General features: G+C 31.2%; 1 protein-coding gene across 1 annotated transcript; it reads right to left on the bottom strand.

Moving 5' to 3' along the window:
• Positions 1–1,122: 1,122 nt before the first annotated feature.
• LOC127938828 (mitochondrial coenzyme A transporter SLC25A42) lies at positions 1,123–14,057 on the bottom strand. The gene is made up of 8 exons (XM_052535728.1): positions 13,707–14,057; positions 9,304–9,414; positions 7,831–7,942; positions 6,332–6,357; positions 5,846–6,012; positions 5,642–5,758; positions 4,615–4,766; positions 1,123–3,626 (listed from the first exon to the last, which is right to left on the bottom strand). Exons 2-8 carry the CDS (start codon positions 9,391–9,393, stop codon positions 3,301–3,303), a joined length of 990 nt encoding a protein of 329 aa, XP_052391688.1. The 5' UTR covers positions 9,394–9,414; positions 13,707–14,057; the 3' UTR covers positions 1,123–3,300.
• Positions 14,058–14,772: the final 715 nt, after the last annotated feature.

Raw genomic sequence — 14,772 nt, 5'->3', positions numbered from 1 at the left:
TTACAATTATATTATTATAATTATTAAATACGGCATAATGAATAACAATAATTATTAATTTATTGCTGATATTTTAATGATAAATAATATACATAATAAACAACAGTATTTTATAATAATATAATATGTATAACATTATTAGTAATTATAACTATCTTACTATTTTACATTATACTGCACAATAAATAAAAGTATATTATTTTAAAATGATTGTTATAGTTAATGTGTTATTAATAAATGATACAAAATAAACAATAAATAAAGAGTATAAATCCTAGGGAAATAATTCAGATTCAGATCAATTATACAAAATGTTCGAAATGGTGCAGGCTTTCCAAAATCACATTCATATATATATATATATATATATATATATATATATATATATATATATATATATAATTTTTCTGATTTTGTGTTCAAATTTGCAATTCATTTTGTTATTAAAATCTAACTTCCATTAACCCTTTTAAAAATAAATAAATAAAACTGTTAATAATAATAATAATAATAATAATAATAATAATAATAATAATGCAGCTTCATGGGGCTGAAATCTTTTAGACTGAATTCAAACTCAAACCTTTAAATTAGATTTAATGTTAATAAATTATGTATTGTTTTTCTGTAATTTTTTTTTACATGCTTTATGAAAAGCAACTTGTTATAGAAATAAACATGTCTAAATAAACTAAGCGCTACACTTTGTTATATAGAGGTGATGGGGCAAGTTGTCACAGGGTTTTGAATGCTCAATAATACACACACTTTCTTCTCTTTTGTGTGTGTGTGTGTGTGTTTCTTTTGTCGTATTTTGTATTAAATACAGTTAATTACCATTTCTGTTCTGCAAAACATCATTGTAACTCTTTGCACTGCTATTTCAGGCTATTAATAGACATTATTTCCTTGTTTTTAATCATCTGTATGTTAAGGAAAAAGGCTTTTTTGTTACCTTAAGATTGTATTTTTATATTTCAATGCAAGTTTATTTTACTCAAATCAGTGTCAGCAGAGAAAAAAAGCTTCATCTGCTGCCATCTAGAGGACTTTATGACACACACACACACACACACACACACACACACACACACACACACGAATAAATGCCAGGAAAAGCTATATTATAACGTCATTCGTTTAATATACATTCATTTGGCACACAACTTTTTAATTTACAAACAACAGTCAGGTGCTTCCAAACGAGTCATTTCAGAGAAAGATTTGTTCGATTCAGTTGGAACAGCAACAATGAATCACTGGAACACGAGTCACTGTGTAACGAATGAATCAATGAATCATATCAGCGATTCTGCTCCGAAACATCAAAACACACAGCACTTCTGCACTCAAACACAGAGAGATGGAGCCATGAACTTACACTCCACTGAACAAACGCATCATCTGTGACTCGAGACAACGAATCTTTTGAGTCGATTCAAACGAATCTTAGCCCTTTATTAGGCCTCTAGGATGTTGGGTAACATTTAAAACGCTTTTAATGCAATTTAAAAGCCATCTGGATAATACTCATCGTGCTCAGAGTGATTTCAGGATAGTAGTGATCTGAGTTTGCTCAGAAAAGACTCAGGCGATGTTTATGAGTAATTACAACATTCCTGAAAGGTCCTAAACACATTCGAACTGTCTCAATGCCACTGAACCAGATGAGAAAACATCAAAATAAAAGTCATCTGTTGTAAGAAACGATGCAGAAACCAGACCAAACCGGTCGGATTCAGACACTTGTTGGAGTCCTAAAGAGGAGATGAAGAGTGCGAGTGTTTTAAAACCTCTTGTGCTAGTAAATGAATAAACACACAAATCATTAAAGACCGAACGTGGTCTGAACATGTTATTGGTGTAACTAGTTTAACATTAGTTAGTTACAGCACTCAGTAACACTGTTGTGAGAGATGCTGCTGATGCTTGTAGGTTTGGTTTCTCTCTCCAGGCACTTAGGAGCCACACACACACACACACACACACACCTGTTCACAAATAACGGTAACGGATAAAAAGGGTGAATCTCATGAAGAAAAACACATTTGAGTCCAAATATTTAGCCCAAAATAAATGAAACAAATATTTTTTTCCCTTATATTGAAAGGGGAAAGAGAATAAAATCTTCTGCATGAACTAAACCATAAAGACTTCTAGGGTTTTAGAGTTAATTTAGGGGGAAATTATGCAAAAATGTATAAGTAAATACAATTACCTAAAAATTATATATATATAAATTATCTTAAACGCAGAACAAAAAATAGTACCAGAAAAAAATGGTCTGTGTATTTTTAATTGTCAAAAAAAATAAAAATAATATATATAAAATTAAATATATTTATTTATATACTTAATTACAACTTTAATGTATCGTAAATTATAATTACTACCATACAGTATACTTTTAAATATATAATTAAATCATTTGTGGGAAAAGCACTCAACGGTTGTGAAAATATACAAAAAATATAATTATATATATATATATTTATAAACACACACACACATACATAATGTTCCTAAATCAGGCTACATGCTCTTCATGTAAAATAAAGCTGAATATATTCTGTGAAATATGACCTGGACGTGTTCTTGACCTCTTTCATGAGACTCACCCTGATATGATGACAGTGATATTTAGATAAACTTCTACGGTTCACTCCAAATGCATGTGTGTATTCTCAACAAAGCCCCTGGTGTGTGTGTGTGAACAACTGTTTCCAGAAGTCAGTTTTGCATTTCCAGCGACGTCAGGAGACGGAGACACGTACATTCAGCAAACACACACCGCAATAAATCAGTTTCTAAACCTGCAGCTCTGTCTCGCTTCCCAGAACAAACACCAACACCTTCTCAAATCAAGACACACTGACTCGAGAAGCAAAACGATGGAAAACAACAAAGAACTTCTCAAAATGAAACAAGTTCAGGATTAAAACAAGTGAGGAGGAGTAAGAAAAACCATTTTGTTTTCCCTTTGAAAGATTTTTTTCTGATATTTTTTCTATTTTTAAGCATAAACTCACTTCATTTTGTTTCTCGAGTAAATGCATTTTAATTTATAACTGTTAAGAAGTTTATAGTGGAAAGCGAGACCAAAACACCAAGTCAAAAGACATTTTTCAATGCACATATGCTTCTGCATTAAAAACCGAACTTGGACTAGTCACATGACGCCAGGCGTTTCCCATCCCCCTCCTCGGCAGCATTTGCTCAGGTTAAAAAAAACAAAAAAACAAAAAACATTTGTTCATTTTTCCTACAACTTCCTGTTCCTGTAGAGGGCGCCACTGACTGCTACCGTGCATTGTAGCGCAGCTGCTGAAGTTTGCGCAGCAGGATCTGCATGAGGTCAAAGGTCATGAAGCTGATGCCGACGGCGATGGGCCCTTTGACCCAGTTCATGCTCAGGCCCTTGTAGAGACCGCGGATCACGCCCTCCTCCCTCACGATCTCCCGCATGGTGCCCGAGATGCTGCTGTAGGTGTGTCCGGTGACCCCCGCCGTCTGCATGCGTCTGCGCACCACGTCCAGCGGGTAAGAGGCCGACTGACCGATCAATCCTGCGCACGCACCGAACGCCAGACGCTCGTACGAGAACGGCTGAGAGCGGCCCGTGTGCTCTGAAACAGACACCAACCCAAACATGGACAATTCAATCACAACATGTGGAATAAATATATGCAAATGTAAGAAAACAATATTATACATCATAATAACTAACAGTTGAAAATTGACAATTAAATAAAAACATTTGTAATATATACTAATGTAATAAAACAACAAATGATAATGTACATTAATAATAATAACAACAGTTAAGAAATATATATATATATATATATATATATAAACAATTTAAATATATAAAATGTAATATACATTAATAATAATAAATAAATATAAATAAAAAAAGAATAAAATAATAAAAAAAAAAAGTGTTATTTTTTTGGTAACACTTTAAAATAAGGTTTAATTACTTAACATTAGTTAAAATTAATAATGTTAATTTTAACATTTATTAATACATTATTTACATCAAAAGTTGCATCTGTTAATATTATTTAATGGACCTGAGCTAAAATGAAGTAAAAATTGAAAGTACTTTAGTAAATGATTTAAATGTATTAAATTTATTTTGTTAATGTTAAGTCCTTTAAATAATATTAACAGATAATTTTATTTTATTTTAATAAATATGAATTAATATTCAGATTACTACGTTTTTATACAAATATTTCCAAACTCAGGTCCATTAAATAATATTTGCAGTTTATTATTTTAATTAATGTTTTAACAAATGTTGTTTATTATATATTTTAATAAATGTACATAAATACATTTTCACAATCAGAAACTGTCTAACTAAAAATGAAAAACACTTTAAAGCATTTATTAATTTTAGTGAATGTTAACATCGCATCTGTTAATATTATTTAATGGACCTAAGCTAATACGACCTCATTTTAATGTTAATAAAGATTAATAAATATTATGAGAAATGTAAAGCCTATTGTTGTTAATATGGGAAAAGTGTGGTGATATTAAATCAGAGCTGAAGTAAAAGTGGTCTGTTATTAGAAAGCAAGGCGTCTCTGCGGAGGCCTGTACCTGCGTGGAGCTTCTTGAGCGTCTCGTACGTGAAGAAGCTGAGTCCAGCGTACGGCACGACGCCGAGGATTGTGGGAGTGAACCCCCTGTAGAGCGTCTTCAGCCCCTCGTCACGAGAGATTCGGACGAACACGTGCAGGATGTTACTGTACCTGAGCCGCAATGACATCACAATGACATCACAGTGACATCACACTTCATACTAATTATTTTACTTGGAAAAAATCATATTCATGTAAAGACATTGTGAACATTTTATAAAGGAAATTAAACAATATGGTACTACTTTGCATAATATTAGAAACAGAAAAGCTAAAAAGACTTAAGAATTAAATGTTTTACATTTTACCCATTGCATGCATATTCATATATATATATATATATATATATATATATATATCTATATATATATATATATATATATATATATATATATATAAAAGCTAGATTTGGATTTACAGGATTAAAATCCTTTTCTAAAAGTATCAACAAAATAAAAGTATTGCACTCCAGCAAAACATGTTTAACAGACAGCGGATTTAGACAAGATGACAAACATGTGAAAATAATAATAATAATAATAATAATAATAATAATAATAAATCATTTGCAGTGTTTAGTATTATTTATATACTATTATAGTATTTCTTAATATTTAATATAAAATAATATATCATTAAAAAATATATATAAATATTGTGATATTGAATATCAATAATAAATGTAATACAGAATTAAATGCATTTTTTTTTCGTAATTTTGTTACTTGCTTTGTTTTATCATACTTTTATTTTAATTAGCTTCTATTTATTTTATTTCACTTCAACTCATTTTTTATTAGTTTATCAAGTGTATGTTTTTCATCTGATATTCATACTGTATTTTATTTCTGCTTTATTTCACTAATAAACATGTTTTTCAACAGTTTCAGTTCACATCCACAGCATTGATGCCGGACAGCCGTCACTGAAGAACATGAGCTGAAGTCTAATCATCTACAGTTTTGTGATGAAGTGACCGCTCTTACATCTCTTTGGGGGTGACGGCCATGCGAGCTCGGACCATGTCCAGGGGGTACGTGATCATAGCAGCCGTGGTTCCCGCCAGAGATCCAGCTAGCAGCCGCGGCACCGGAGGAAGAGCTCTGCAGGACAACATCTCCTTCAGCTTTGGCTTCATGATTCAATCTAAACGTGCAGCGGTGAAGCAGCACAGAGTAAATCACACTCACTTGCCCTGGAAGCCATAATACTGTCCCAGAATCCTCTTGTATTGTTCATGAGCGCAGAACTGGATGGCAGCGTATGGAATGACACGCACCATCGTCGCTGAGTTTCCCCTCCACAGACTGAAGAAGCCGTCCTTCAGATACGTGCGGTAGATTAACCTGTACGCCTCCTGCAACCCGTACAATTTATCATCTTTAAAAAAAAATCATCTTTAAAGTTGTTTAAATTAATTCTTAGCAATGCATATTACTAATCAAAAATTAAGTTTTGCTATATTTATGGTAGGAAGTTTACTAAATATCTTCATGGAACATGATCTTAACTTAATATCTAATGATTTTTGGCTTCAAAGAGAAATGTATCATTGTGACCGATACAATGTATCGTTGTCTATTTCTACAAACACACCCCAGAGACTCAAGACTTGTGCTCCAGACAAGTCAAACGTTTCTATTAATGTGCAAAACCGTGCAGAAAAAAATACTCACTTTGGCAGAGAATCTATTCGACGAGACTGAAATGAGAAGAAAAAGAGATGTTTTAACAGTTTTCTGAGTTCATTCAGCTGATAAGGAATTAAAACTGCTTTTTTTTTTTAAGCAACAAAAACAAAATGATCATTTATTGGGCAAATATAAGGTCTATTACTTTAAAATCATCTGTAGAGTTGCACCAAACGGCATCACTCTTTATTGCTGGTGTTCTGGACGTTTAAAGGTAATTTTAGTGTGATGACAAACCTTATACGATTCTTAAATAGACTTTATTACTACTACTATTAATATATTTTATTTTATTTAAATATTTTATATCATTTAAAACAATAAATAAATATATTACAATAGTAATAATCCTACTGCACTGTATAATAAAATTTAATAATAATTATAATAATACTACAGTCGTTTTTATTTTAATATTACTGCACTGTAAAATAAAGCACATAACAACAATGTATGTTTAAATATTATTTTTTAAAGTTGTAAAATTGAAAATATATTATATATATATATAAAACTTTAACAAATAATATAGAATAATATAAATAAAATAGTAAAAATCCTATTGCACTGTATAATACAATATATAATAATTAGTTGTTTTATTTAAATATTATTGCACTGTAAAATAAATAACAAATGTTTTATAGTTTTAAAGAATACATTTTAAATAAAAACAAAGAATTCTATTACAATAGTAATAATACTATTGTACTGTAAAATAAAGTATAAAATAACAACTAATAAATCTTGCTTTTATTAAAATATAATTTTATATCCACTTTAAAAGAATTTACGTTAAAGAAATATATTACAATAGTAATAGTACTATTGCACTTTAAAATAAAGTATATAATAATAATAATAATAATAATAATAATAATAATGATGATGACAACAACAATACTGTTGTTGTTATATAACTATTATTTTATATCACCAAGCTTTAACATTTAACAAACAATAAAGAATTATATTATATATTAATAATAATAGTAATAACAGCAATACTAATGTTGCTTTTATTTAAATAATATTTAATATTGTTTAATAAAAAATTAAAATCTTACAACAGTAATACTATTGCACTTTAAAATAAAGTATTTAATAATAATAATAATAATAATAATAATAATAATAATAATAATAACAACGATTATTTTACAGTAAAATTACAACACTAATATTCATAAATTTCTCTGCTTCCAAAATGTTAAACCTCACAGCTTTCTCTTTTGCTGTCAACAGACTTATAAATAACTCTCGTTACAAATCTGCTGATATTGCATTTTTAAATGCACATTATAAGTGACACAAAGATTGAAAAACGCTTCTTTCCACTGAAAGGAGGCATGTTTGCACCCCTGGGTGTTTAGATCCACTCTCGCTTGACTCTCTACAGATCTGACTGCTGCTCACACACTTTAACTCATCTGTCAATGTTCATTCAGGCGCTCCAGGAAGGTTAATATGAGTTTGTTTCTTGCCTTGGAAGATAATTTTGGTTCGGTCCAGCGGGGCGACGGCTGTTTTGGCCACGGCTCCTGCAAGAGCCCCCGAGAGCAAAGAGTTCAAGACCGAGCGACCCGGTTTAAAACCCTGCACACACACACACACACACAGAGAGAGAGAGAGAGCGAGAGAACACATTAGCTCTGATTCAGGAGGACTAAGAAACTAGGTCCATCCCTCAGTCACTAACTGATTTTGTCCGGTTTATAAAAAGATGAAGGATTCGAAAAACAACGTCTAATATGATCCTGACAGAAAAAGAAAAAAAAAAGGGATTTTTCAGATAAAAATGTGAATTGAAAAATAGATTTTAAATAAAATAATAGAATTTATTAATTAAAAACAATAATAAAAAAATATTAATTTATATTTATTAATTTTATTATTAAGTAAAATTGCCCCTAAAAACTTTATAAGCCTCTCAGTGTTGCTTTGTTTAGTTGCATAATTTGGACAAAGTTTTGTGATTAAATATCTAAGTCTATAAAAATAATAACTATAATAAATTATTATTACTACTACTAAATAAAAATCTAAAAAGGATGGATATCATCAATATCATTAATATAAATATTATCATTATTATTAGTGGAAATATTACCTAATATTTCACTGTTTTGCAGCTTTTATGAATTAATAATAATAAATCACAAGTCATATTTATTTCAATTAACTGAAGACCTAATACAGACACGAACAGCTCATGTGTGTTCTCGTTAAACAATGATTGATGGTTTTACTGGAAATGAGCCGGTCAGCAACCCACATGGAAACTAAACTAAACTAAAATAAGATCATGATAACAGCTTCCTGACTCTCGTTCTTATTATAAGAGCTTGACATTATTTTGAGCTTGAACTCTTCCCACGTTTCTTCATAACCGCACATAAAATTAGAAATAAGATCAAAATAATGATATTTCAACACGACACACTTAGTATGCGAATATACACAACACACAGTGAATAGTCACATTCTAGCACTCTCAAGTGTCTTATTGTAATTATAAAACAGTCACTATAGAATACAAATATTAAGGGCACAACATTAATTAAAAAATGAATTTTGTAGGTGCTGTGATATGTACACGGACTGCCAGGATTATTGAATTAATTTAACAAATAAATGTTAACTAAAAAAATGTAATCTTCAGTTCTTCCTGTTGCCTCACAAAGCGGTTTTTACGTCTGCAATCTTTAACAGCACAATGACAGTGCACTCATGTGGGGATTGTGCAATTATTTACACAGAAACACAATGCAAGAGCTCTGCATCATTTACATGCACACAAAACAGGTTTATGCTCATAAATAAAGTCTTATGGTTTTAGAATGGTATGAGGATGAGTAAATAATGACTATTAAAACTAATATATAGAGTTGGAATGGAATGGTGCATTCTTATTGGTTGTTCTCTGCTGTGGGCGGTTCAGAAGAGAGTATTCTCACCTCTGATTGGCTGGAGGCGGGGCGTGGCAGAGGTTCGCCCTTCGTCAGCGCCCCCTGGTGTTCTGCGTTCCCCATGCCAACCTGATCCATTCATACACGCCACAACCAAACCTGGAACGACACGAGAGAGAAATCTTAGAAAGCAACACCATAACATCTAACACTGTCAAACACATCACACACCGATTAAAAAATCTGCAAAGACGTCTTCTAGAAAAAGGGATGAATGTCAAGATCAAGTCTAGCTCTAATTTGACCCTAGGATGAAATGGAAAAAATAAGAAATGATATTTTTTAGCGTGAAGAAAATTAAAGCTTTTGTGGACCATTCAGATTTTTTGCATTGTGACATTATATTTCAGTCAACTTAACATCTAGTAAAACATCAAATGTGCTTAATTCTCATGCACAATGCACAAAAGGCAATTAATTTATTGTTTTGTTTAATAATTGTATTTTGCATTTTTAGATTTATTGCATTTTTGTACTTTTTTTTTTAAAATAAGTCTATACAATTTTCATTACTTTTATTTGTTTTAGTTTTTTAATACATTAAAGTTAACTATTTGAAAATGAGAAAAATGCAGCTGAAATAAAAAAATATTTTTATTTTTTTTAAATTATATATTCTTGTTAATATTTATTTAGCTTCAAGTAACTTTTATAAGCATTGTAGTTTATAAACGAACAACATCTTTTTTAAAATATAATTTATAAATCCTTGTTAAAACGTTAAATACAACCATTCCTTGATTATTCAAGTTAGTTTACAGTGCATTAAATAATGTAAAAAATATATATATTTTAAAAATACGCATTAGTAAACATTGAGTATTTTATTCTGTATTTTTCCATGATTATTTTTCATTGTAATCATATTCACAGGATTTCCATCGCCATAAATGGCAAACACTGTATTAATCTAACAGTTGTGATGAAATCAAAATCACTAATGCATAAAAATCCAATTGACTTGCAGATGCACATCTGGATCAAATAAGATCTGAAAGGGTCACACAGACGCACCTCTAATAATAGCACAGATGCTGAATTATTCAGGGTCTTGACGGCATGACATATGAACAAGGCTTCGAAGAAAACAGCTTAATATAGCATACATCTTGATTTAGTTTTCTAAATATAATGCAAACATGATTTATTTAGCTACTTCTTATGTGACACTGGTTAGAATATAAAAGCCATAATCAAACAGCATATACTGTTAACTAAAACTACTAAAAATTATTTTCAGGAAGTCAAACAAAGATGAAACCAAATAAAATATAAATATCAGATGAAAAGCATTTAAAAAATTAGAAATGTTGCCTTGGCATCTAAATTAAATAAGTTCAAGTATTAAAATTATTAAAACTTAAATCAAAAATTAATCGAAATGAAAATGTAATAATACTAAAAAAAATAGAATATAAACAACAACAAAAATTTTTTTATTAAAAGCTAATTCATAACTAATATGAATAAGTGTTAGTGACGCTTTACAATAAGGTTTCATTTGTTAACATTAGTTAAATACATTAACTACTTAAACTAACAATCAACAACACTTCAACAGCATTTATTAATCTTAATAACTAATGTTCATCTGAACCTTTAACAATACATTTCTAAGGTTTAAAGCTGTATCTGTTAACATTAGTTAATGAACCTTTTTTATATTAACAAAGGTTAATAAATGCTGTATATTATATTCCATCATTGTTGGTTCACTAATGTTAACAAATGAGACCTTGTTGTTTCAGGACCAAATTAACTAAAATTGAAAAGTACAAGAGAGATAGATACAAGAAAGAAAGAAAAAAAATTCAGTTTTATATAAAATAAAACTGAAAATGGAAAATATAAAAATAGAAGCAAATTCAAAATAGAAAAGTTAAAAATAAAAAGGTAAACTGATTTTTATTTCTGTACTATGGAAGTCAATGGCTACCGTCAACTGTTTGGTTGCCTATATTCTTCAAAGTATCTTCATTTGTGCTCAGCGGATGAAAGAAACACACAGGTTTGGAACAACATGACAGAATTGTTATTTTTGGGTGAACTATCTATCTATCTAAACCTTGCAGGTCAGTCAAACCTGATCTCTCTGCTCTCAGCGGTGGAGGTGAACGGGAACGAGAGCTCAGTGGGTGAAAGGTCATTCACGCTGACACACATTCAGTGCATACGAACACTTCAGAGTCCTGCAGACACTCAACCTTAAAGAGACAGTTCACCTAAAAATGAAAACTCACCCTCAAGCCATCCTTGGTATACATGACTTTCTTCTTTCAGACGAACACAGTCGGAGTTATATTAAATATCGTCCTCGCTCTTCCAAGCATTATAACAGCAGTTAATGGGTGTTTTTTTTTTTTTCTCAATAGTCCAAAAGAAGTCCAATTAAGTGCATCCATCCATAATAAAAAGTGCCTCACACGCCTCCGGTGAGTGAATAAAGGCCTCCTGGGGCAAATCAATGTGTTTTTACTGGACCTTACGCTACGTCTACATCATCCGCCGGAATGAATGCGCGTACAGTAGTTAGCGCAAGCTAGAGATAACAATTAAAATAGTTTTACATATGGATATTTTTCACACAAAAACACCTTTATTCACTCACCGGAGGCATGTGAGGCACTTTTTCATTATGGATGGATGCACTTTATTGGACTTCTTTTTGGCTATAGTCGAAAACACCCATTCACTGCCATTATAAAGCTTGGAAGAGACAGCACCATTTTTAATAGAACTTACACACATCTAGGATGGCTCGAGGGTAATTTAAATTTTTAGGCGAACTATCCCTTTAAAACGCATGTAGCGCATTCACTACAATCCTGAGACTTTAGCACGAAAGATCCAGAATCATTTAATAATTCATCATAGGCTTTTAAAAGCTTTTAAACCCTGGGTTAAGCAACATTCCACAAGTGCGAGCTTTATGCATGGAACTGTTAACAAAAGTAGGGCTGCACGAAATATCATCATATCATTTTTAGCACAGATGTTGTGATGTGCGATGTTTAGTCTAGTGATCGTTAACCCGTGTGGAGCATGTACCAGTGTTCAAAATACAGCGGATTCTTAATATTAATTGCAAAGTTTAACCTGTTGGTTTGAAAGTAATTATAAACCTGATGCACATCATGAACACTGAATTGTGAACTTGTGTGCAAAATGCATGTCTCTGCAAGTATCCTTGTGAACACAGATGCTTATGGCATGTGTAACAGTATATTGGTTCACAGCATTTTAATGTTCCTGTTCCTCCTTTGTGTCATGAATGTTAATCAAACACCAAATCACCTCTGTAGCTTTAACACAGATTTATTAGATTGCATTCAATTTCTGAATTCTATTTGTTTTTGTATTTAAAACTTTGTATTTCATGCTGCGTAAAATACCATCAGTGTTAAACCTAGAACCTAGGATTGTTAACCTAGGGTTAAAATTTGACTCAGATTTAAACTAGTTCAACTGTGAAAAGGTTTCTTTAATGATTAAATCACCAGATCTGTTTCCCACTGTGTTGAACTGTGGGACCATTTCCAAAACTCTTCTCCCATCCTGTGTGCCTCGCTCTTTCTCAGTCTTCAGTGTTCCCAGCAGATCCGATATCAGATCCACTGAAAGCCTTTTGTGATTCGCAAGGAGTGGAAACACCAGACAGCCAACAAAAATAACAAGAGCACACAAACAGAGACGGGCAACAGCTCTCATGCTGTTATACATCAATAAAAAATAGTTTAGAAATCTGATGTTTACATAAAACAGACTATAAACGAGACATCTAAAAGAATAGGCTTTTTAATATATATATATATATATATATATATATATATATATATATATATATATATATATATAATAATTTTGACTTGCTATATATATTTTACTGGAAAATGCATTTTTTTTCCCCAGTATTTGAATCTATTTATATTCATTAATTAATTTATTTATTTATTTAAAAAAACATATATATATATATATATATATTTATATTTACAATATAATGTGTACATAAATAAAAAATAATATATATATATATATATATATATACAAACATATATATAAAACCTAAATGCGTATTTATTAAACACGTCACAATGATGTTGTCTATTTTGTAAAACAGATTGAATAATAAAAGATAAAAGCACCTGTCAGCAGAATCTTATCTATGAAAGACACTGGATTATGACTGACAGTGTAAAACGATCAAATATAAAACACTTGACAACAATAACATTTGATTAATATTTTGACGTCAAATGAAATCGTCTGTTATTAAATATTTCCTCAGAGACAGATCTGAACTCATGACATATTTCACAATATCAGTCAAAGTGCGTTAGCATTTTAGCGTGTTAGCAAAACAACCGTTATCGTGACACTTCGACGCTCACCTGTGGGTCTGACACCTGTTGCAGCTCTCTGCGTAAAACCAGCACAAAAACACCGACTCTACCGGAATCTGATGACGGTCTGCTCGCACATTCCAGTTCATTAACACGCTTCTGATGAAGTGAGAAACTCCAGTCAGCGTCCACAAACTAACGCAGAAAACCCCGCCAGCGGCGTCAAACTCACTCGCGCGCGCGGCTACACGCGTCCGTTCTGCAGGTTAGAGCCGGTTAAACGTGTTTTATTTTACTTTCACGGCTGCTGCTGCGACTTCAAGATGCTTTAATCGCACATTTCACGAGTCTGCTGCTTTGAAGGGCGAGTCCAGGTGCATTGTGGGAGTTGTAGTCCTTTGCGGGAGCGCGCTTGACGTGGATTGGTTCGTTCGGGGGGCGGCGAACCGTAGAAGGGGCGTGTTTGGAGTTTTAGCGAGAAAGTCATGTGAAGCGATGGGTGTGTGCTCACCAACATAACAAGCGCAATTAAATCATTATTTTTAAGAATTAAGGTTTAACCCTCTGGTATTGTTGATTTGGGCAGTATTAAAATAGAGTCAATGCCTTTCAAATCCAGTTTTTTAGTTGCTTCTGTTGGGAGTAAAAAATAAAAACATCTGAAATTCCATGGTTTACCCAATTTAATTAGTAACTGAGTTTTCTACCGTTCCGAAGAAGTAGCGATTTCTAAAAATTTCTATTCATTTTTTTGGTCTAAAATGACAGAACAAATCAAAAGTCATTATATATATATATATATTTAGTTTGTTACATCAACTTAAACTAAATTAAAATACATAAAATAATAAACTAACATTTTAAACTAAACTAAAAAACATGAATAAATATAAAATAAGTTTAGGTTTTATATATACAGTATATATATTTTACTTTAGTTCAGTTAATTTCCATTTTATTTTAAGTGACAAGAATAATGTATGGTTTTAGTTTTAATAATCAATATCCATGACATATTTATGTGTATTAATATCTAATACCACTACTCTACCACAACACCTTTGCAAAACTATAATAAAAAAAGCTATTAAAGCAATTATATTATTTACCAAAA

The sequence above is a fragment of the Carassius gibelio genome, chromosome A2, assembly GCF_023724105.1.
Source record: "Carassius gibelio isolate Cgi1373 ecotype wild population from Czech Republic chromosome A2, carGib1.2-hapl.c, whole genome shotgun sequence".
Lineage (NCBI taxonomy): Eukaryota > Metazoa > Chordata > Actinopteri > Cypriniformes > Cyprinidae > Carassius > Carassius gibelio.
This window is presented reverse-complemented; position numbering and strand designations above follow the sequence as displayed.

Coding starts and splice junctions, on each gene's coding strand:
- LOC127938828 (XM_052535728.1), bottom strand. CDS start 9,393: ATGGATCAGGTTGGCATGGGGAACGCAGAACACCAGGGGGCGCTGACG. Junction 6,358..7,830: donor AACCAAAATTATCTTCCAAG/GCAAGAAACAAA, acceptor TTCTCATTTCAG/TCTCGTCGAATAGATTCTCT. Junction 6,013..6,331: donor CGAATAGATTCTCTGCCAAA/GTGAGTATTTTT, acceptor TACGGGTTGCAG/GAGGCGTACAGGTTAATCTA.